The 25120-nt window shown below is 35.7% G+C and overlaps 1 protein-coding gene across 2 annotated transcripts in view; it reads left to right on the top strand.

Annotated features, from left to right (window-relative positions):
• The window catches only part of PDCD4 (programmed cell death 4 (neoplastic transformation inhibitor)), a 29130-nt gene extending 4332 nt beyond the window's left edge, over positions 1–24798 (top strand). The window contains exons 2-12 of one of the 2 annotated variants that reach the window (XM_006879942.1): positions 584–688; positions 4802–5062; positions 8159–8253; positions 11938–12051; positions 14874–15095; positions 17771–17868; positions 18888–19002; positions 20955–21062; positions 21282–21392; positions 22054–22193; positions 23993–24798. In XM_006879942.1, the coding sequence (XP_006880004.1) occupies positions 646–688; positions 4802–5062; positions 8159–8253; positions 11938–12051; positions 14874–15095; positions 17771–17868; positions 18888–19002; positions 20955–21062; positions 21282–21392; positions 22054–22193; positions 23993–24053 (1368 nt within the window). In that variant the 5' untranslated portion in view covers positions 584–645 and the 3' untranslated portion in view covers positions 24054–24798. Of the gene's footprint in view, positions 1–583; positions 689–4759; positions 5063–8158; positions 8254–11937; positions 12052–14873; positions 15096–17770; positions 17869–18887; positions 19003–20954; positions 21063–21281; positions 21393–22053; positions 22194–23992 lie in introns of both variants that reach the window. The other variant, XM_006879941.1, reaches the window with a different exon arrangement.
• Positions 24799–25120: the final 322 nt, after the last annotated feature.

Raw genomic sequence — 25120 nt, 5'->3', positions numbered from 1 at the left:
GGGGGAGGGGGGAGAGGTTTGTGCGGGGAGAAGGGTGCAACAATGAATGGAATTCCAAAATCTCTGTAGATGTTCATTGAAATGAAAAAGAAACAAACTAAATTAAAAAAAAAAGGTAATTATAGAGATCTAGGTAATGAAACGACAGCTGTCTCTGCCTTCAGATGTGTTGCAGATCACCTGATAGTCTGGGTAAACTTTGTTTATATTTTATAGCAGTTCTGTTAATCTGTAATAACGTGGCATGACATATTTATGACCCTATATCAATATCAGATTAATTTCATAGTTTCATGTGCCCAGGTTTGTGATGAATTAGTTTGTGTGTATTCCTTTAACCAAAATAAACATATAATAAATATCTATTAAAGAAATGCTTGATAGATGCTGAAGTCTGAATTCTTTATTACCTTTAGATGTGTAAAGAAGATTTTAAAAGAAAAAAAGCAAATGCTGTCTTAAAATTACATTATATAAAAATTACATTATGTGGAGGGTTTTTTATATAGAGTACAAGTAAATTAATATTAGCTCAGTTACATCAATATAGAGAATAATGGCTTTTTGTTTTTTTTCAATATAGAGTCTAAAGGAAGACTTCCATTTGGTAATTTGTTAAATCAGTGCAAGTAAAATCAAGGGACTATGGATGTAGAAAATGAACAAGTGCTGAATGTCAATCTTACAGGTAAGTAATTCCTTGAATCTTAGCTGTGTGTGTTTCAGGCCAAATCATATTTATTTGAAACCTGAACATCCTCTTTACTTCTAAAAACCATCTTACTCATGCTATAAGAATAAGTGGATCCAACAATGAATGAATGAAATTCCAAAATCTTCGTAAATGTTCATTGAAATTAATACAATATAATTTAAAAAAGGAGTAAGTGGATCATACTATTATTATTCAGATTTTCAAGTGAGTGAGTCCTTTTCATTATGGAAAATTATGAAATGCCCTTACTTTTTCCTTATCCCTTACATTCTTGGATCATTATAATGTATAGTCTGTTGTTTGATGCCATTGAGATGTAGACGACTCATAGCGACCCTATGAACGAACAGCCTGAGCACTGTTCGTACATAGAGTTTCCGGAGGCAAGCCATTTCGGAAGTGGATGCCGCTCCTGCTTCCAGGCTTGATTTAGTCGGGAAGCTCCAGCCAACACTGTCCACCCTGGGTGCCCATTACCACGATTGGCACATCACTGTCACAGGCTTCAGCATCACAGCAACCACGAGTTACCAATGTATAGGCCAGAGAATAATAATAGTAGAGCTACTTATTTTCACATACTAATTAGTACTTTTTGTAATTTATGTTATTGATATCTACCCCAAATAATTGGAAGCAGGAGTGGCATCCAATTCCTAAATAATATGCCTCCAGAAACTCTTATAAATGTTGATGGTTGTAGACGGGCTTCAGGCCTTTTGGTCATGGGGTCGCTGTGAGTCATGCTCGACTTAAAGTCAACAACCACCTCAAATAATATTTTGTATATTAGAAATACCCTGTAGACACTTCAACTAATTTCCTGTGGCACTTTGTTAGCATGTTGTTATAAAAATGAACTTGAAAAAAAAGAAAAAGAAATGAACATAGTTTTATAGAATTTAGTATTTTCTGATTAACTCACTGCCACTCCTGAGTCTGACTTGTAGTGACTTTCCATTGGATTGCTGAGGTTATCCTTAGAATGGGGAGGAGGCTGCCCATCATCCTCTGTAGAAGCCACTGGTGGATCTGAACTATCCGAGACTCACTGCCTTTTGGTTAGTAGTGTAATTTACTCTGGACTGTACCACCAGAGTTCCCTATGTGCGGATTAAGACAAATGTGTTTATAGTTTTCAGAATATTCTTTCTAAAAAGTTAGTTCATATTTTACAGTATATTGACTGGTGAGAGCTTGAAATATTTGTGGTAGCACGTTAGAGGCATTTGGGAAGATAGCCTAGTGATCTGCTTTAAAAGGGTCACAGCCTTGCAAACAGATTCCTCTCTTCTCATCCAAGGTCATCAGGAGCCAGAATCATCTTGATGGCATCTAATAGCATGCTCATGTTACAGACAACTCTCTATTTTATCATTTTATTAATATTAAAAGCTTTGTTATCTGTAGCTTATCGGTTTCTAATATTTCCCATTTAAATAGTAGTTTTATTTCTTCAGTGACTTGAATTCACTGCTGTTTACAAATTTCAACACAATTTTATAACATGTTACATGGCTAGCCAAAAATGTAGAATGTCTGCTTTGCCTTGAACTCACCAGTGTCTCTGAAGGAGAAAGCAGAACATTCTCCTCGAATTACAATTTACAGAGGTGATACACTTAAGTGCTTGACTGCTGACCAGAAGGTCAAACCCACTAGCTGCTCCATGGGAGAAATATGTTAGTCCGCTTCCATAAAGATTTACAGTGTTGTGGGGCAGTTATATGCTGGCTTATAATGTTTTTGTGATTAAGAATTGATTCACTGGAAATGAGTTGGGGTTTTTTGATTTGGTACAAATGACTTGAACTCTCTGGTGGCACAATGTTTATAATTCCATCCTCATAGACACTTTGAAGTTGAACCTCTTTGCCATTTTGTATTACAAATTTTAAAATGTGCTGGAATTCTGTGGTTGAAAAGATAGTTAAAATAATTAATAGCTTTCTGTGTCATATGAGTATTTAAAGGACCCTGTGCAGTGGGTTAAACCTACTCACAAGAGAAGAAAGATGAAGGAGTCTGCTCCTGTAAAAATCAACAGCCTCAGAATTTCTACTAGGTAGTACTACTCTGTCCTTTAAGGTTGTGAATAATTGGTATTGATTTAATAGCAGTGGGTTTGAGTTTTGTTTTATCTGAATATTTAAGGAATGTGGCAAAGTGGCTAAAAGTGTTTTGCTGCTAACCAGAAGGTTTGTGGTTCAAACCTTTAAACCCCGAAGGTTTGTGGTTTGTAGGAGTAGAATGTGTAGTCTGCTTTTGTAAGATTTACAACCTTACAGGTACCTATGAGGCCGTTTTACCTGGTTCTGTAGGATTGCTGAGTCAGAACTGACTCATGGCAGTAGATCTTGATTTGTGTCTCCTTTGACAGCTGTGGAAATGATCTATTTTACATGTAGGTAATGGGTGTTGTTTTTTTTTTGGTTTGCAGGTTTTTATTGGGGGTTGGAGGGGAGGGCCCATCCTCGGAGGTGCTCACAGTTTCTTCAGCCACTCCAGGCTGGGACCCGGGGGGTCCTGGGGGTGGTTGGGCACGTCAGGCGTGTTCCCATCATCTTGGAGGGGCACTGGGTAGCTGTAGGGGGTGACCTCATTGATCATGGAGGCATACTTGGTGCAGGGGCTTAACGAGGGCAGAATTAAAGCGAGACCTGCGATGGTGAAGGACACGACCAGCACCGGCTCCTTGTCCCAGGCTTTCTTGAGGAAGGCTGCGAGTCTAGTCGCCATTGTGGCCTCCGCTAATTGTTGTTTTATGTGTTACATAATACAAAGGCCACTAGCCACATGTGGCTGACTATTGCACACCTGAAGTGTGGTAGTTTAAATTGAGATGTACTCTTTTTTTTTTTCCTTCTATAATTATATTTTATTAATTTTCATAAACATTTACAGAGATTTTGGGTTTCCATTCATTCATTGTTGCACTATTCTCTCTACCCTCCTCCCAGTTTGTTCTTGTCCAAATGCCACAGTGCTTGTCAAAGCCAGTTCTGATTAATCAACAGCCAGCCACCTACCGCGGAAATAGAGATGTACTCTTAAGTGTAAAATACACAACAGATTTCAAGAGTTTTGGGATGAATGAACAGTGAACTATTGCAATAACATTTTTATTCATTGCAGGTTGAAATAATAACAAATACATTGACTTCATAAAATACATTAAAATTAATTTAACATGTTTGTGTTTACATTTTAATGAGACTGCTGAGAAATTTTAAATTACATACGAATTACCCTATTTATTTTGGATAGTTCCACTCTAAGATTATACGTTCTATTGTCTGTCTTTAATATAAGGATCTAGTTCTATTTCTGTTCTTGGGTCTCATGCCTAGTACAGTGCCTTTGCCTAGTACTATCTTAAAATAAGAGATTTAATAATTTTTTAATATTTGAATGGCCTGAAGCATTTTTGTTTGCTTGTTTGCAATACACCCATATTAGTATTCCAGTCAGACAAATTAGTGTACTAATCTCAACTTCTGTTACTTTGAGTCAGTTCTGTTACTTTGAGGAACTAAGTTACTGTCATTGACCTTTATTGTCTTCATGCAAAATATGAATATAGTTATGTGTTCAATAGTCTGTAAAATATGGTTGTCTGGTACTGTAATTTGGAGTGGTTACTCTTGAGATGTTGGAAGCAGGAGTAGCATCCACTTCCTAAACAACATACCTCCAGAAACTCTGTGAAATGTTGATAGTTATAGAAAGGCTTCAGGCCTTTTGTTCATAGGGTTGCTGTGAGTAGTGCTCGACTTTAAGGCAATCAACAACAACAACTCTTGAGATGTGAATGAATTTTCAAGAACTAGGTAGAAAATGAACCTTATTAATTAAAATCTAACTCATTATAATATAAAAGAATTTGGTGTAGTAATCCCTTAATAGATCGAACCATGTTAAGATTGCCTGTGTTTGTTACTAACCTAAAAAAAATGATAATTTCATGTGACCAAATCTAGTAGAACAGTAGACACTCAAAGAACTTATAAATTCTTTTGGTGTGTTTTCATTTTTCTTTTTAAGAACCTGATAATTTAAGCGACTCCCTCTTTTCTGGTGATGAAGAAAATGTGGGGACTGAGGAAATAAAGAATGAAATAAATGGAAATTGGATCTCAGCATCTTCTATTAATGAAGCTAGAATTAATGCCAAGGCAAAAAGGAGGCTACGAAAAAACTCATCCCGGGACTCTGGCAGAGGCGATTCCGTCAGTGATAATGGAAGCGAAGCCCTTAGAAGTGGAGTGACTGTGCCAACCAGTCCGAAGGGAAAGTTGCTAGATAGACGGTCCCGATCTGGGAAAGGAAGGGGCCTTCCAAAGAAAGGTTGGTACATTCTGCATCTAAGGAACAAATGGAAACTGAAAATGTCTGAGTCTTTAGATGACATTTTCTTTGTTCTTGGAATGAAAGAAATGGAAATGGTCATGTAAGGGTTACAGGTACTTTAACATAGTAGTAACCTGAGTACAGTCCAGTTTTTCTGAAAGTTAAGCTTTTTTTTTTTGCTTATATATTTTGCTTATTTGAGTAATTTTGATTTCTTGAGTGGAACTTTTTTATTTACTGGAAAAGATGTACTTATAATTTTCACGATTGTAGACGACATACGTAATTCTGTAACATTGTCTGACAGCATAGAGCAAGAACTTAAACATACAGTTATCTAGTAATGGAACTTTAGAGGCCCCGTGGGTAAGGGCTTGCACTGCCAACCCACAGGGTACCTACCAGTTTGGAGCCACCAGCTGCTGATTCGTGAGAGAAAGATGAACTATCTCCTCCCATTCGACTTACAGCCTCTGAAGAGCCACTGGAAGGTCATTTATAAGTTGGTTCAAATTGAGGGCAGTGTACAATATCATGAATCTTATTAGGGCACTGTAGTGGCCTGCTCCATAGAGAGTTGCACTTCTAATACATAGGGCCTGCCTCCCCTGTCACTCGAAGGGTTAAGTGTGGACAAACTTCTCCAGTTGGATTTACAGTTTCAAAAATCCAGTGGCAGGTCAGCTGTGAGTCCAGTGTGAATCCATGGCCAAGAGGACAAGGAAGGGGAGGAGTATCTCATACATCTATTAATATCCCTAGTTCCCAGTACATGGTGTAAGTAAATTTGGTTAATAATGCCTAGATTAGCATCTCAGTTATTTAAGAGGTCTGAGTCCTCATGCTCTTCAGTTGTAATATTGTGAGTACTGGCATGATCTCTTTCACTGCTGCCTACTCAGTGCTTAGAGTAGTCATGAACACATTCGTACATTTGTTGAAAGAATGAATGATTGCTGATTTGATCTGCTCTGCCAGCTTTTATCTGTAGTAAGCATTCAATACAGTTTGAAGATTTCCCCATCTTTCAAATGATGGAGATTTCCACTTGCAGCCTAGACTTGTTGAAAAAGGTCTTTGTACTTAAAAGAAAATTGTTATTTGTATTGAATGGCTTTATAAACATTGGTTGGATCACAGTGAAGTCAATTTTCAAGTTTGTTTTGCTCTAGTGGAGACAATTATGCTCTAGTACTAAGATAACTGCCTTCCTTTTCCTCCTAATCTTCAGTCAGAAAGGAGAAATATGATAACACTGTTAAAATTTTTTAAGAAACAAACAATATTCTGATCTCTAGAAAAACATTCCAGTAGTTCGTATCAGCAAATAGCTAAAAGTTGGAATTGTTGAATTTATGATCCAGTTGTGTGTGCAGAAGTCAAGAATTAATGATCAGTGTTCCTTATTTCTAAGTAGCAGTTATTTAATTAGTATTCATGTCTAAACAGGATATGCCTTTAAAACATTTGATAGTGATCACTGTTTGTTTATTAAATAATTTCTTCCTAGTTTTTTCTATGCCACATTTTACTAACCTAATATTTTTTTGTTTTGGTTTGGTCGTTGCAGTATCAATTCCCTTGAGGTCCCCAATACAGCTATTTTTGTTTTGTTTTAGCTTTTATTTTAAATTTTAAGTTTACATGTGATTTAATACTTTTCTTTTTAAAAAAAAATGCTTGACTTGGCATATACCTATAGATACTTTGTTTTATAATGTTTGCCATTAGTTAATTAATTAATTACAGTGTCTGATCAACTGCTTAGGGGGCTCTAGTGGCTTAGTGGTAAGGAATTGTGCTGTCAGTGCTAAGGTACACAGTTCGAATTCACCAGCTGCTCCACTGGAGAAAGAAAGCTGGTCAGTCTCCTGATATGTGCACTAAACTGCCTCTGAAAACCCACCAGAGGGTCAGCAGTTGGTCTGGTCGGTTCTAACTCAGTCGTACACAACAGCAGTTAACTGTTTACCTGTATATAGCCTTTCTCTTCACCCAACTGGTCTCCTTTCTCTTCAAGATTTGATTCTGTATGCCAGTCTTTCCTTCGCTTTTTGTAATAGTCACCTTATACTAAAATTGTCCTTTTATGACTAACTTTATGTAATTCAGTGTATTTTATTCTATGTTCATCCATTTCTTATAGTAGGTGTGATTTTTAAATGAATGATTTTGGAAGTAGGTTATAAGACAGAAAATTTAATCAGTATTTTAAGATATAAAATTTAATCAGTATTGAAGATGCAATGGTCTAAATAAAAAGCAGTGTGAAGCATAATTCTTAGCCAGAATAACTAACATAAAGGTGAAAATATAATTTTTTTAGTTACTTGTTTTGACCATGTAGAATTATTTCTGATCTCAATTAACGTTTATGAGCTGTGTCATCTGTATGAAAGAGCTCGGGTGACTTAGTCCATAGGGAGTTGCCCTGTTCACTGAAGGGCTGTGCCTCTCTGGTTGTTGGAACTCACCAGCAGTTGAGTTGAAAAAAATGGGTACTCAACTCCCTTGTTATTTACAACCTCAGAGACCTGATGGAGAGTCAGCTCTGAGTACATTTTGACTTGAAGGCAAATGAGTCAGTGAGTAATACTATATATGAGCTCATATGTATAGTTGAGTTTCAATTTATACAATTAACATTTTAAACAGTTGAAATTTTAAAGTAAAATGCATTTTCACTGACTGGTAACACATACTTGATAGTAATGTGAATCTTAAGAAATAATATCTATATTGATCTATCGATCGATCGATCAATAATATTCTTAACAGATGAAGTATTTACACTATTTTTACAGGCACATATTTGCTGTAAAGTTTAATCTCCATACCTGTTTTCACCAGGCTTCTGCTATTGTGGACTGTTCAGTTGGAACTAACCCGTAACTTGATCCTTCAGTGGGTTTTCAGAGGCAGTTGATTGCATGGGAGGAGATTACCTGTCTTTCTCCCGTGGAGCGGCTGGTTAGATTTGAAAAGCTTATCTTTGTGTTGGCAGTTCTTTCCCACTAAATCACCAAAAATACTAGAATGGTATTTGGACATTATTTGTGGTCATTTTTTCCCTTCAATTATACACTTTTTCAGGTGGTGCTGGAGGCAAAGGTGTTTGGGGTACACCTGGACAGGTGTATGATGTGGAGGAGGTGGACGTGAAAGATCCTAACTATGATGATGACCAGGTAGTGTTTATTTTTTAATTGTAAATGCTTGTAAATTTTTTGATGTCATGTTTGAAGTTAATCATACATTAACAGATTTTACTTTCTAAGTCATACACATATAGTACCCTTGGATTGTCGGGTTAGTTTTAGATTAGGATATCAAGTCATTAGTTAACACATGTCATAATTTTTCACATGATTGCTGAGATGAGTCAGAAGTAGGTATTTATAAATTCACAGAGGAAGATAATCAAGTTTACCATTTTTTCAAGAAATCTGTTTGGCTACTATGTACTATGGTTTATTTCTCTAGTAAATGAAAGATACTTGAGAAAAAGATACATTCTTTTGAGTATTATAAGAGTTGAGAATTTTTTTCTTTAGGAGGATGATTGCATTTCTTGAGTAATGCCTGATTGTATGCATTTGCCACATTTTGTTTATTTATCAGTTTTTAAGATACTTAGGTAGGTTGTTTCACTTATTGGCGATTAAGAATATTGTTGCTGTGAATGTTGAGGGATCTCTTCATGGTGCTACTTTTAGGTCCTTTGGGTATATGCCTAAGAGTGGATTGCTAGGTCATACGGTTGAACTGTGTTCGGCTTGTTGAACCAGCCGACTGTTTTCATGTTGATACCATTTTTTCCTATTTCCACCAGCAGTGAATGAGGGTTCCCGTTTCTCCATAGCCTTGCCAACCTCATGTATTTTGGGGTGGTGGTGTTTTTTTTTTTTAAATTATTGTCATTTGTAAAGGGTAAGACGATACATCTCATTAGGGAGATACAGCTCAATACCAAAATGATTGTTGCCCTTGAATATTTGTTCATGTGCATGTTAGCCATTTGAATCTCTTCCTCAGTGCAATGCTGGTTCAAGTCCTTTACTCATTTTTTATTGTTGGGGTGTTGTTTTGTTTTTTTTTAAAATATGTCTTGTTATTGGAAAAATCTAACATAAGTTGGAAAAAGAAAATAGTGTAATGAACCACTTAAATTCCTCTCCAAGCTTTACCAACTTTAGTAGTTAACTCTTGGTCAACCTTACTTCATCTTCTACCCACCATGGACTCTTCTTCTGTGTCTCCCTCAACCCACTAATGCTTTCTGAATTACATGAAGTAAATCTCAAAGACATTGTGACATGTCTTTAAAAATACTGTCTTATTGTTATAAGAGAAGACATAGTGATGAGTGTTTCAGACAATAAATTATCAGGGCATACGTTAGATTGTTTTTATTGTGTACTGTTTGTATGTAGATACTGATTTTAGCTAGCTGAACATATTACAAAATTTGCTTAATATTCTAAGTTTAACATACAGACTTCTAAGGTTGAAGCCAATCAAATTGCAGATGAACATTTCAGACAGAGTTCTGATTTTGGCTTTGATGGGAGAATGGTGGATTTTTGTTCGGTGATAGCCATTCATCTTGGTACTTTTGGAAATTTGAGTTGAACCATGATTCTTTTTAGTGATTTTTTTTTTCCAGTCCCTATTACGTCGTTTTTCATAATAGGTACTTTTATTATGCTAATAATTGCTAATCATGAATCTTTCATGCAGGCTTCAGTTTTTTCCTTTTTAAAAAATTTTATATTGATTTGTGTAGAAAATGAATACATTTTATGTTTCATACAATCATTTAAAAACATTGTGCTTTACCGAATTAGTTACTATTGAATTTTAATAAGCCAGGTTTTAATGAAAATGATATGATGGAAACACATCATATAAAGTCTTTTGTGAAACGCTGGTTTTGTGAGATATGTATTAAATGAACAAAAGGTATGGAGAATTGAGACAGGCCATGTATTTGCTATAGTTTATAATTCTAATGTATCTATTGGTTTATTTTACTCAGATTTTATAAAGGAAACAGTTGGATTGTGTTTTTATTGAAGTGGCCAGTCAAGTGCCTTGGGAGATTGGTTTTCAGGTTTTGAAAGCTTAGGACCAGAGCCTTATTGGAAAGGTTATTAATTGGCATAATACAGTTTATTAAGTGTTCTATATACCAGTGTTTTGAATAGTGCCTGAGATCTTAAAAGCTTGTAAGAGACAACTTCATCTACTCCTCACCAACTCTGTCAGCTGACATTTTGCATTTATGACAGTAGCTTTAAAAAATCTATTTTGCAAATTAATGATGTGTTGACAGTAATGAACACTGAAGTGTGGGGCAACAGTTACACCTTTGATGTTTAAGGTATGTGTTACCTAACGGGCTGGGCCATGAGTCTCAGAGGTTTGACTGTTACACAGTTTTGTAGTCGTGTAATGATGTAGTCATTTACCATTTTGATGAAGTTATACTCCATTTTCTTATGGGCCCATTTTTACATAATTACCTGGTCTTTGGAACCTAACAAGATCTGTAAATAAAGAGGAAGTATATGAATTTCTACTGGTCCAGGACAGAAGAGGAAGGAGGACGTTGTCTGGAGAACTAATTAAAAACAAAACACCCCATTGCTGTCAATTGTGCCATATAGAGAGATTGTTACTCAGTTAGAACATAATAATTATAAGACTATTTTATAACTTCAGTATGGGGTTTCTAAGGCTGTAAATTTTTACAGAAGTAGTAGACGGCTATATATTTTTAAAGTGAAACAGCTGGTGGGTTAGAACCACTGACCTTTTGGTTAGTAGTAAACTGCTTTTACCACTAGAGTTTCTTAAAGGATTAGTAATCTACATGACCCATGACCTCATCCACTCTGGGACTAGAAGAACTACATGATGCCTGGCTACCACTACTGCTCAATCCAAGCAAGGCTGTGATAGAGAAATCCTGATAAAAATGTGGAACAGCACATGGTTTTGTAAGAAAATGCGTACTTCCATGACCAGTTGAAGCCTTGATGCTGTTGTCCTGAAATACTCTTAAACCTGAAACAGAGATTATCTATAGATGTTATCTTTTATCTAAACAACACATTAGTTCAGAAATAAAGACTGTCACCTATGAGTAAAAATAGAAAATGACCTATATAAGGCCAAGCGGGGAAAATTATTCTAAACAAAAGGTGAGACAATCAGAGGGCAGAGAGAGTACTGGAAATGGTACAGCCAGAACAGAGTGAATGAGAATGACGACTTGTGAAAAATGTAATGTTATCTGTTACTGAAATAATTAGTGTATAACTTAAGTGAAAACTCAATTTTTATATGTAGGCTTTGATGTATATTGCATTGAAACAGATGAGGGAGAGAACTGTTTGAAAGGGATATATGAGTGGGTATTCTTGTCTTTACGTCCAGAGTGAAGGCTGCATAGTGGAGTGAACTTGGGGGGGAGGGATTGCATACCAATAAAAGATTTTTCTTTCTTTTCAAGAAGAGTACAGCAATGAATGACTGGAGACCCTAAGTCTCTGTGAACTTTCATTAAAATTAATTTAAAAAACTAAAGGAAAAAACAAAACATAATACATGGGAATGATTGTATGAAACAAAATGTGAATAAAGAATAGTATGAAACACAATGTATTAAAAACTTTATAAGAAAAACAATATAAAATAAAACAAAAAATTATTTTTTTAAGTGGTCAGAATTTGTAGCATATTTTTAGCATGCCCTAAATGGGGCCTACTCACCAATCAGAGTTTAAAATTATGAAACAGGGTCAGTTTGTCTCAATATTTTGTTCTTCAATTGTAATCCTTTTTTCTTCTGAATCTTACCCTCTCAGGAAAACTGTGTTTATGAAACTGTTGTTTTGCCTTTGGATGAAAGGGCCTTTGAGAAGACTTTGACACCAATCATACAGGAATATTTTGAACATGGAGATACTAACGAAGTTGCGGTAGGTTTAAAGTTGCAAGTGTGGTTATTTAATATATACCTCTAGTTGTACTGCCATTCTCACTGTCCTTTTCTGAATTGTTGCTTCATTAACTTGAAGTCGCTTGTGCCCTAAGATTGGCATGATAGTTCTGAACTGTTTCAGAGCATTTAGGGACCTTCTGAAGGGGCACCAGCAGTTCATTGGTAGAATTCTTGTCATCCATGTGGGAGACCCTGGTTTGAGTCCTGGCCATTGTACCTCAGTGCAGCCACCACCTAAGCAGCGTTTGGAGGCTTGCTGTTGCTTTCACATTGAACAAGTTTCAGAGGAGCTATGTGAGTGAGACTGATTAGGTGGAAAGACTACTCCAAAATTATGTAGTGTAAACCTTGTGATAACAATGGTTCAATTCCCTTTGTGCAATTGAAATAGATTAAAAATTAAAGGGAACATGTTTTTAGGTATATTTGAAGCATACTTTCTGTGGAATCATTTGCTCATTAATTGTAAATTGTTCAGGAAGTTAAGTCTTTGCCGAGTTGTGCAGTCATCAAACATGAAGTAACTATAAACCCTTTGCTGTTAAGCTGATTGTTGTTGCCATATTGTTGTTGATCACCACTGAGTCGAACACGACTCATAGCAACTCTATGAACAAAAGACCTGAGGCCTTTCTGTAACTATTGTCATTTCTCAGAGTTCATAGAGTTTCCAGAGGCATGTCATTTAGGAAGTGGATGCCACTCCTGCTTCCAATAAGTAAATATAGAAGAGTGAAAAAATTATTAGCCAAATAAGGATCATGAAGTTAATAAAATTGTAGTGTTTTGAAAAGTTTTTATAGTTGATGTAATCCGAAGACAAAATGTAGACTAGATTTGTTATCTTTGGATTTGTAGGATTTGACTGTAAAACAAATATTTGCCCAGTACATACCATCTGAAGGAATTTGTGATAGTGTGATTCATGCCCTTTGAAGCTCAGTCTAGCAAGGGAAATAGTATGTAAACAGATTAGAATCAGGATAATGTGAGACATTCTGTTATAGTACAGGTAGAGTTTAAGCCCAAGAATGCAGAGGCTGCTGAAATTTATTAACTGTGTTAGGGGCAAAGTGTTTTGAAATGGAGAGTTTTAGAAGAAGTGATAAATAATGTGCCATCTGAAAGATGCCTAGAAGTTTGCCTAGCAGCTTTTCAGAGGAGTATTGAATTAAAAGGTAACAAATTACTTTTAAAAGATAGTCAAGGAAGATGTACTGGAATAGGAAGAGACTACTAACATACTTTAATTAGGTGATTGTGAAAAATAGCTCTGGCACTCCATTAGTTGTAAGCTATGCTTTCAAGGTTCTAAGGGAGCCCAGTAATCTTACTAACAAGGCAGGTGGTTTGCATCCACGGGCTTCTCCAAGGGAGAAAGATGGACAGTCTCCTCCCGTGTGATTTAAAACCTCGGAAAATCAGCTGGGGGGTCAGTTATGATTTGAGGGCGCATAACCAGAAGGGAATTCTAGTGAGTTGCCCTGCTAACCCAAAGGCTGTGTGAAACACAAGTATTTTATCTGTAAAAGAAGTGTCTCCTCTCCTACATTTTACAGTCTCTGAAAACTGGGCTGGAGGGTCAGCTGTGATGAGTTGGCCCCGACTTGGAGGCAATGAGAAGAATACTTTCGGTGAAGGGGAAAGTTAACCCCTAGGCTTAGACTGCTTGTATCTCCTTCTGGCTTAGCCACTCTGGCACTTTCTTGTGTATGATTGGTATGATAGTAGTTCTCCCCTAAGCAGATTATAGTGATATTAAACGAGCTAATATGGACAAAGTGGCTGTTGTAATACTGGGTACATTAAACTGCCATGGTAGCAGTAGTCAGATCAAAAGATGTAATTGCATTGGGCAGATCTGGTGTCAAAGACCTCTTTAAAGTGCTAAAGCAAGGATGTCTGTTTAAAGACTAATGTGCACCTGCTCCAGGCCATGGTACTTCCATTTGCTTCCTATGCTTCTCAAAGCTTGACATTGAAGAAGGATGGCAAAGAATTATTGATGCCTTTGAATTGTGGTTTTGGTAAATATCGACCTTCCCAGGCACTGCCTAAAGGACAGACAGATTTTAGAGGAATTGCAGACAAAATCTCCTTGGAGATGGTGAAACTTTGTCTCACTGTGATCAGAATATCAAGAGGGGCCAATCCTTGGAACAAGACCCCTCCGACATGCTGGGAGAAACAGAAGGTCAGCAGAAGGGAGGAAGAGACCCTCAGATGGACTGATGCAGTGGTCACAGCAGTGGGTTTGAGCATGTCCGAGAGCATCATGACAGCACAGGGAAGGGCACCTAACAATGTACTATTTTTAATAGATGTTACTTTTACTTTATCCCAGCATTTAAAATATTAATCCCACTTAAAGATAGTGGTTTAAGATCTTAAACTTTATATAAAGTACACATTTTTTGTTTAAAGAGAGAACTTTGAAGAAAAAAGGCATGTAAAACAGTTGATTACAATAGAAAAATTAATCTCTGCAAATGTTTATAAAACAATATTCTTAGTTCATAAGAGAGAGGCTAGTTTTGACTACTACAGTTTAATAAGAAATTAAATTATTGGGTTTAATATGTCTTATTCTTGAGTTTAATGATGCTTAGGCAGTTAGAGCTTGACAAAGAGGATCAATATCTAATTTATGTGCGAGAAGAGATATATGTACCCTAGCCCACAAAATATGACTGCTTCTCTGTTTCCCAAGGGGTAGGTAGGCAAAAGTATGTATTTTGTTAAGTATATTTTTTTAAAAATACATTTTTTAATTAAATAAACTTTTTCCCTTAAAAATAGGAAATGCTAAGAGATTTAAATCTTGGTGAAATGAAAAGTGGAGTTCCGGTGTTGGCAGTATCCTTGGCACTGGAGGGCAAGGCTAGTCATAGAGAAATGACATCTAAGCTGCTTTCTGACCTTTGTGGGACAGTTATGAGCACAAATGATGTAGAAAGATCATTTGATAAATTGTTGAAAGATCTACCTGAATTAGCACTGGACACTCCGAGAGCACCACAGGTTTGTATGATTCTGCTTTTTGTTCCCCCACAACTTCTTCTCATTAGAGAAATAAAACCTGCTCCTAGAAAATTTGAAATGGAAGGGAGGGAACTAGCCTGTCTGTCCTACTACACAAAATTAAAATGTTTAGTTTTTCCTTAGCTGTTTTTAAAAAAAATTAATATACTTTACATCATAAATTCAGTTTTATGTCTTATATTTTACTTCTCACACTTTGTATAGTTGTAATTTCCTCTGCCTGTTTAATTTTATCTATGGTTAAGTTGTTTTATGAGGTAGAATTTTAAGAATTTAGATTGTTAAGGGTTGAATTTGATTGACTGTCCAGGTGATTCTGACCAGTGACCCTCCTGTCGGGTTTCTGAGGCTTTCACTTGTAGAGGAGGAGCCTGCTTCATCTTCAGGTCCTGGAACAGCTGGGCGCTTGACTGGCGGACCTTTTGGTTAGCAGCCCAATTATGAACCTACTGCAATCAGTTCATCATATTTATTATAAAACAACCATAATAAGATGCTTTCCTTTTGAAGCTTTATAAGGAAATATATTAGAAAAGTCATGAGTTTTGTTTAGTGTTTCCTCAAGATCTTGTATTTTTATCAGAAGTTAATATATGTTGTCATTATAAGGTAATGTTCTGCCTTGAAATTCAGAACATGAAATTGTTGATAAAATTTTTTCATCAAAGTGATGATAATTTATAAATAGAATATAGTAGGCCAATTTCTAGATGGTATTTTCTTGTGGCAGAAGTCTGTGTAAGGTATTTAGCTGTGATTTAATACTTCCTCCACGTAACATATTCATGTTAAAATTTTGATTGTGTAAGTTCATGTGTTAAAAAATTTTTGAAAAATATAGAAAACCCAAAAATCATAAATCAACTATTTCCATTTTGCTGTCAAGCCTTCCGTTACACTTTCTTTCAATATATGCCAGTGTCTCACTTAAATACACTAATCTACATTTCTTTTGTATTGATAAAAACAGAATCATACCTATGGGCTGTTTTGTAACCTGAATTTTTCTCTATAGTCACATAGTATGTGACCAATATCTTACATATACATTATACATAAAAAATACATCTTACATACTGGGCCAGTTGGCAGCATCAGGATGGATGGTGAAGAGATTGAGATTGTTCCCAGCTTTAGTTTGCTTGGCTCCACAGTCAACACTCTTGGCACCAGTAGCCAGGAAATTAAAAGGCGTATTGTGATGGAAAAGTCTGCTGTTAGGGACCTCTCCAAAGTACTGAAGAGCAGTGGTGTCTCTCTGGAGACTTAAGATGCGTCTGATACAGGCTATGGTCTTCGCAATCACTTGTTATGCATCAGAGAGTCGGACAATGACTAAGGAGGATAGAAGAATTGATGCCTTTGAGCTGTGGTGCTGGAGAAGAGTATTGAGAATACCATGGACTGCTAGGAAAACTGGGCGGCTCCTTGGAGGCAAGGATTCTGAGGGTCCGTTTAACATACTTTGGACATGTTATAAGAACCTTGGAGAAGGACATCATGCTTGGTAGGGTAAAGGGACAGTGCAGGAGGAGAAGGCCCTCTATGAGATTGATTGATTCAGTGACTGGGGTAATTGGGATGGGAGTGTCTGAGACAGTGCGATTAGCACAGGACAGAGCAGTTTAGGGCTGTTGTACATAGGGTCGCTATGAGTCGCAAGAGACTCAATGGCACATAACAACAACAACAACATGCCTGTACTATTTAACCTTTTATTGTTAAACAAACTGATGTTTTGGAGAGAGTTGAGCCAGGCTGCTCGTCAGAGGGAAGAATGGTGAAACTTTGCCTCATATACTTTGGGCATGTTGTTAGGAAGGTTCAGCCCTTGGAGGAAAAGCCGGAGGGTCCGCGAAGTAGGGGAAGACCCTCAATGAGACAGATTGACTGAGTAACACTAACAGTGAGCTATAGTGTGGCAGAGATGATGAAGCTGGCATAGGCTAGGCAGGGTTCAGATAAGATGGTCATAGGGTTGCTATGAGTTCAGAACTTGACAGCTCCTAATAACAAAAACAAGGTGGTTTACAATTTTTACAATAAGTAATGTTATGAAAATACTTTCAGATGAGTATTCTAAAGATTTGTTTTCCTTCATATATTTGATCAGATAGCATTTGTGGAGTGTTCAGAGTATGTGGGGATTCAGTAGTGAGCGTAACGGACATGGTTCCACCCTGGTGATTAGGTTCTTGAGTGGAAAAAAAAATGAGAACATGCTACTTCACTCACCCATTGCTGTTGTTTAAGAAGCAGTTCACAGCTGTCCCTCTCTTGGGATCCTGAAGCTGTAAATGTCAAGAGAAGAGATTGCCCATTTTTTCCTCCTGCAGAGCTGTTGGTGGATTCAAATTGTTAACCTTTTGGTTAGCAGAGCACCTCTCTATGGACTATGCCACCGTCATGCCCTCAAATGTAACTCAAAACTCATCCATAACTGACTGTCAAGCTGTAAATTACACAGGAGATTGCTTCCCTTTTATGGAACATCTGGTGAATTTGAACCACCCACCTCTGAGTTGGCAGTACAACTTCATACAGATACAAATCAACATACATTTTAGGCTTGACTGTAGAATTGTTTTCATCATTTATATTTGGGGGAAATTGTATCCTATAAACATTCATTTTAGATTTTTTTCCCCCCATAGTTGGTTGGCCAATTTATTGCTAGAGCCGTTGGAGATGGAATTTTATGTAATACCTATATTGATAGTTACAAAGGAACTGTAGATTGTATACAGGCTAGGTAAGTAAATTAATTTTTCTTCTTCAAATATAAAAGTACGGAAAAGCCTTATCTCTTTATCTCCTCCCCACTCCTCTGATCATTCCCAAGCATTATGTCTTACAGAGGTTTTTCCATTAACACCAACAAACAGAAAGCAACCTCTTGGTGCTGGGACCGTGAATTTATAGTCTAAGCATCCTTAATATAAGAAAAGGAAGTTCTCCATTACTAGTCTGTATACATGGTTCTTGCATTCATTAGACATTATAGGCACCAATTATTCATCAGTTGTATTTTCCATTGTTAAAATAGGGAGATTGTTGGCGTGATATTAAGGGAAAGATGATGGTCTGATATAGAGGTCCTGGTTTCTAGCTAAATCATTAGATATCTTCATGCCAAAGGTACTCTTCTTTGGGCTTCAGTGCTGCCATTATTTATAAAATAAAAGAACTGAACTTAAAATGTTCATGAGATTCTTTCATGCCCTAATATTTTGTAATTACTTAGTATTCTAGTAAGAAAACCAACTTTGTTAAAAGAGTCTCATTTAAAATTTTACTTCACACTTAATCTACTATAGACATTTTTTCTTAATTGGGGAGTTTTTCATGCTTGCTCTTTGGTAGTTAATTGTGGACTAGATGTTGTTTTGGGGAGTTGGGCTTTTTTTTTTAAGTACTTCCTCAAGCCTAGATTTGGACTTAGCCAGGTTTTAGGTTCTTTCAGGTGTACACACTGAGGCTGGCTGAATTTTCTAGGGCTTCTTCAGGTTGTGTAGGGATAGTCTCCATGGGTGGGAAGGCAATTTCTAGGTAAAAGTTAATGTGAAAAATCCCCTTTTCCAGTGTAGATAAATTATTTTATAATACTTTAATTTCTGCTGTGAACAGCGGAAATTACAGAGTTTGAGAAAATGTTCGAGAATAAACTTAGTTTGCTCCCAGTCTTTAATTGTTAAAGATAGTCTTTACAGAACTTTTTTACTTTATGTGTCAAAATTTGGTTGAAGTTTTTTTCTCCCCCTTCTTTTGTAGAGCTGCTCTGGACAAGGCTACTGTGCTTCTGAGTATGTCTAAAGGTGGAAAGCGTAAAGACAGTGTATGGGGCTCCGGAGGTGGGCAGCAGTCAGTCATTCACCTTGTTAAAGAGGTAATAATTGGGTATTGTTTTTAATTTCTATATATTCCTCACAAAAAGAAACTATGCCTTTTAGTTGGCATTTTTGTAAACAGAAAAGTTCCATCTTAGAGCTGCAAATGTAAATTTTGAAATAAAAATTAGTTTATTAGATAGCATTCATTGTGTGCCTATTAGGAGCAAAGATAATTTTAATTGGCAGTGTATAGGGAAGAACAGTCTTAGTTTGGTTTGGGGTGTGTTTTTTTTTTCTCTAATTTAAGTTCTTGTGATAAAAAAAATTGCCACATTTTTCTCCAGAATCATAGATGTTCTTGTAGAAATTTGAACAGTTAATAAGGATAAAGATTTGCCTCTTTAGCTCCAACTTGAAATTTGTGGACTGACTTGAGATTGTGTTTTTAAGATAATGGGTTCCAAATGCTATACTCTAGAAATATCCGACAGTCTTTTTCTTGTCTAGTAAAGCTTGTTAGCCTTATTTTTGGCTCCAGAATACTGATAAGGTCATTTGTGCCATTTAAAAATTCAAAGTGAACTAATGTAGTCTCAAAAAGACAAATACTGCCTAAGACCATTATTTTAAAAATAGAATGATAACTACAAGCAACAAATGCTGGCGAGGTTGTGAAGAAACTGGAACCCTTATTCACTGTTGGTGGGAGTGTAAAATGGTGCAACCACTGTGGAAGGCGGTATGGCACATTCTTAAAAAGTTGTAGATAGAGATACCATTTAACCCAGCAATTCCACTACTGGGAATATACCCTGAAGAGACCATAACTGACATCCAAGCAGATATATGCACACCCATGTTTATTGTGGCTTTGTTCACAATAGCAAGGAGTTGGAAACAACCTAAGTGCCCATCAACAAATGAATGGATAGAGAAGCTGTGGTATATTCACACAATGGAATACTATGCTGCATTGAAAAACAAGCAACTCATGCAATATTATTCAAAATGGGTGACCCTGGAGGACATTATGCTGAGTGAAGTATCTCAGTCACAAAGGGACAAATACTGCATGGTGCCACTGTTGTAAAACAGGACTGCCCTTGGGGTTGGGGGGAGACTGAGAAAGATGGGATAATGTATACTGCCTTGAAACAGATGAGGATGAAAACAGTTTAAAAGGGATATGTGATTAGGTATTTTTGTCATGACAGGAGTCTAGAGTGAGGGCTGGAGTGGACCTGGGGGAGGGTTTGTAAAACAATGGAAGAATTTTTCTTTTACTTTTCCAAGAGGGTAGTGTACTAGGGGGGAGGGTTGGGAGGGGAGAAAAGTGCAACAGTGAATGAATGGAAATCCAAAGTCTATGTAAATTTTTACTTAAATTAATAATAAATTTAAATTAAAAAAATAGAATGATAGCTAATAAAACATGTATGGGAACTCAAGGCAGAGGAGGGCTGAGAATGGGGAGAGGCAAACCACATGGTTGCACAGTTTGGTAGGTAGGTGGGGGAAGGAAATGGGAAGGATCCTTGTGAAAAGACAGGGCAACCATGGGCAAGTTCCAATTGTGATTAATTTTATAAAACAATGTATGAGAATGATTATATGAAGCACAGTGTGAATGAATAATAGTTTGAAACACAACATAAAGGAACTTTGTAAGCAAACTAATAAAAGAAAAATTTCGAGACTTTCGACTAGTGCCCTCTAGTGGATTTTAAAAGCCCTGTTTTATAGTGAGCATTGAAGCCTTAAAATTCACAACCCAGGCTGGCATAGCCTGATTGTAGAACTCAGTGATTATTACTAATTCAGGTACAGTGAAGCAGTGTGTTTTTCCATGGTGGTAAGCCATTTGAAATTTTATTTTTTATTATAAAAGAAATGGTGATGCTGATAACTTTGTAATAGGCTGCTTCATTGGGATTAGGATAAATAAACTGGGCAAAACATTTTTCAAAAGTGAGGAATTCTAATACATTTATATTTTTAAATCCAACAGATTGATATGCTGCTTAAAGAATATATACTCTCTGGAGACATATCTGAAGCTGAACATTGCCTTAAGGAATTGGAAGTACCTCATTTTCACCATGAGCTTGTATATGAAGTAAGATTATTTTGACATTCTAGAGATGATGTCCTTTTTGCACTATCATGACTTACTGTTTCTTTAAAACGTAAGAATCTTTTTAAAAGAAATGACTTAACTTTCTAAATTTTTATAATCATTATGTATTAGAAACGGAAATTTGATAGGAAAAGTTACTTGATATGTTGTAGTAGTTTCTTATATTAGTAATAATCCAAATATTCATTCAATTTTTAGGCTATTGTAATGGTTTTAGAGTCAACTGGAGAAAGTACGTTTAAAATGATCTTGGATTTATTGAAATCCCTTTGGAAATCCTCTACCATTACTATAGACCAAATGAAAAGAGTAAGTATAACATCCTGTTGAACAGTTTTTAAGCTATGTCTTAAAAATCTGTAATAATTGAATAGTTAAGAATTGTCGACGAAAAGTTATTAAAAGTTTTAATATTATGGTGTGTATATATATATAAAAAACACATGCTATTGGTTATATATGTGTAACATGTAACACGTATTTAGAATGCATATTTTTTTAAATGAGACTGTTTAAATGATTTTCAAGGGAAGTATACTTTGTAGAAAGTATCAATTCAGTATTACTAGTTTTCTCTTATTTTTTAAATATACTTCAAAGATCTTTTTAATAGTTGTGATTATACTTAAGAGTTCTGAGATCTAGTTTTAGATTATTAAAAGATTATAATCTACTTTTTTCCTATGTAAAATTGTATACATTACTGTTAAATCTTCGATATATGCTGTCTATATTCAAGCCTGATGTCTGGAGCTTTTTTGAAAAAAGTTTTTTAATAAAAACATTTTTAACAGATGTTACATTTTCTACTTTCCAAGATCCAAATATGATGATAGTATAATCATACAAACATTTGGCCTTAAATGCACATAATCTGACATGGTGATGGATTCTGTTGAATGACATTCTGTTGTATGTTATTTTGTATTTCATGTGGCTAATAATTTTTTATCTAATGTCATTGTTTTAGGGTTATGAGAGAATCTACAGTGAAATTCCAGATATTAATCTGGATGTCCCACATTCATATTCAGTGCTTGAGCGATTTGTAGAAGAATGTTTTCAGGCTGGAATAATTTCTAAACAACTCAGAGATCTTTGTCCTTCAAGGTACTTAATTTACTCTTTCTCAGCATTATACACAGCTTTGTAAAGCTGGAACTATTATTCCAGCTTTGTAAAAAAAGTATTACCGTCTCTGAAGTCACTTAAGAGCAAGTTCCATTTTTGAGTTTATGAAGAAAGAAGAGTAAAGCTTGTTTTGCCTTCTTGTAAATTTGTGTATATAGGACTATCTCATGAAGGCCACTTCATTTGAAGGAAACCTACTTTACGAAGCAGTTTGTATCAGGTTCTTTTCTAAGTAGCTTAAATATTATTTCAGAGCAGGTATTATCACTAATGAGATGGAAACCTAGAGAGGTGTAGTACACCTCTTTAGAGGTCACAAAGCTAGTAAAGAATAGTGACCACATATGAATCCAGAATTTTACTGGCTTCAAAGATCTGGCCTTTCTTGTATATTTTGTGGAATCTTTTGCCACTTTATAATTTAAAGAATTGGGGCTAACTGAATCTTATCTTAAAAGGATATGAGTGTGTGTTATTTGGGGCTGTTATATTTAATCTACTAGGATCTTAACTCTTTAGGATTTGAAGATATTTTGTTGTTAAAGTTTACACTGTTATAATGCAAATGCTGTTAAAAGTTGTAATGTTAAATTTCTTGTTAAGTCAGTTTCATATACTTTTAAACTTTATAATTTTCATCTGAAAACATTTTTAAGCTTTAAGTAATTTTTTAAAAAGCATTTTATGAATTAAAATAACTTCCTTGGAGAGGTCTTTGCTCTAGAAGCTTTTAAAACCATAGAAGAGGTAAAATGGGGAAAGTAGTTCGATGGCTTAGATAGAAGTGTTTGGCAACAGACCTTTATGTTGAGTTGACATCATGTGTGTACTGATGTGCCAAATGGTATATACATCAGTAAAAACTGCCAGCTTTGTAAGTCTTGGTACCTAGTGCCTTGTTCTCTACACTTCAGTCTCCTAATAGTATAATTTGAAATCTTATGTTCAGGAAATAGTTTTTTACACTTTCAAAGTGTAAGAGTGGGTCAGCATTATGGTACTGGCTCTTTAAAATTTGGTGCCTCAGTTTGCAAGTCTATCTGGTTATGGCTTTATCATTAGGGGTTATTTGAAAAGACAAACATACCCCAAAGAACTTTTGCTTATTTGAAGAAGTCTGCATTTGTGTGAGGGCTTGCTTGTATGCTTGCCTGTGCTTGTTGGCCTGGGTCATAGAGTAAAAGTTAATCCACCTTAAAGTTAGTTCTGTGTTCCACGTAGTATTTTGTGCTGCTGGTTACCTGCTCTTCCTGGATTGTTGTTACTACATGTAGGTTATGTATGATCACATTAATAGAACAAGGCTCAAAATGAGGGATTGGCTAGAATCAGTCAGTTTCAGATTTGTTTTCCCACATTCAGGTTTTGCATTTTCTATGTTTTAAGAGGAGGAAGGAACCAAAAAAAAATTGTTAAACATTATAGCAATAGGTTCCATGGATCCACTTTACATTAATTCCAGCTTAAGTTAGTGTTCCTTTTCTGGCTTACTTATGTGGTAGGAGTAAGTATTAAATAACCTGCTTTACACGATCCATTTCGTAATGAATAACTAGAGTTTATATCCTTAGAAAATCCATAGTAGCAGTTTAATTAATGCTATGTACTAGAAATGTTATGCTAAAGAGTGAGTCTTCAAAGGAATTAGAGAGATACTCCAACTTACTTGAAAGGACAGTAAGATCCCCCAAAACGTCAATGTCTAATCAAAAATAACAAGTTATTTGTTTTTTCACTAATATAGGGAATTTGAATCTGTTTGTATTCGTTCTTTACAGGGGCAGAAAGCGTTTTGTAAGTGAAGGAGACGGAGGCCGTCTAAAACCAGAGAGCTACTGAACAGAACTCTTGCAGTCTTATATGTTACAAAAATATATATCTGAATTGTAAGAGATGTTAGCACAGTTGGTTGGTTGTTTTTTTTTTTTAAGTACTTGTTTTGGGTACAAGGCATTTCTGAAATTTTATAAACTTTCATTTAAGGGGAATTTTTAAAGGAAATGCTTTTTTCCTTTTTTTTTTTTTTGAGGGTATAAAGGAGGGACAGACAAGTGACCACTTCTTAAGTGGAATATTCTAATAAGCTACCTTTTTGTAAGTGCCATGTTTATTACCTAATCATTCCAAGTTTTGCATTGATGTCTGACTGCCACTCCTTTCTTTCAAGGACAGTGTTTTTGTAGTAAAATCACTGGTTTATACAAAGCTTTATTTAGGGGGTAAAGTTAAGCTGCTAAAACCCCATGTTGGCTGCTGCTGTTGAAATACTGTGCTTTGAGAGTTAAAAAAAAAGTTAATTCTTTGTCTTAAAGAATTTTAAGAAAATGAGTTAGTCATGAGACTTATTCATCTTTCCAGGGAACATATTGATTGGTCTTAAGACAGTTCAGTAAATGGTGGCTGGAACATCTATTTTTGTACAAAACTGGAAAAATGAACCTGGTTCTAGAAGAATGTATGACAGAATAAAACATGTGAAGCAGTGTTGATTCTTTATTTGGAGTGCATTTATTTTGGGTCATTAAAAAACTTGTACTTTACACTGTAAACTTTATATAAGGAAGCATATTTGAATTTGCCTTGTTCCTTGACAGCAATTAGATCAAAGATATAGTCGTAAATAGGTTCCTTGACTATCATGTTGAGGCATGCTTCTCCCTGTGTTTGCTGTTAAATTATCTAAAGAATGGTCACATTTCTTCAACAAAGTTTCAAGGGTTTTACAAATATTATAATTGAAAAACCTTTCTAGAAGTATAGTTAGCACTTTACACTTTCTAATGGTATTTTAGAACCAGAAAAGCCAAACTTTAAAGTTGCCTTTTGGACTAGCTCAAGTCCATATTATATTGGCTTATGTAGATTACATACATGCAGCCTCCAATATGGATTGAGGCTCAATGTCA

This window comes from Elephantulus edwardii, unplaced genomic scaffold (genome assembly GCF_000299155.1).
Source record: "Elephantulus edwardii isolate Elephantulus edwardi_28Jun2011 unplaced genomic scaffold, EleEdw1.0 scaffold00006, whole genome shotgun sequence".
In the NCBI taxonomy this organism is placed as follows: Eukaryota; Metazoa; Chordata; class Mammalia; order Macroscelidea; family Macroscelididae; genus Elephantulus; species Elephantulus edwardii.
The sequence above is the reverse complement of the archived record's forward strand: the minus strand, read 5'-3'. Positions and strand labels throughout refer to the sequence as shown.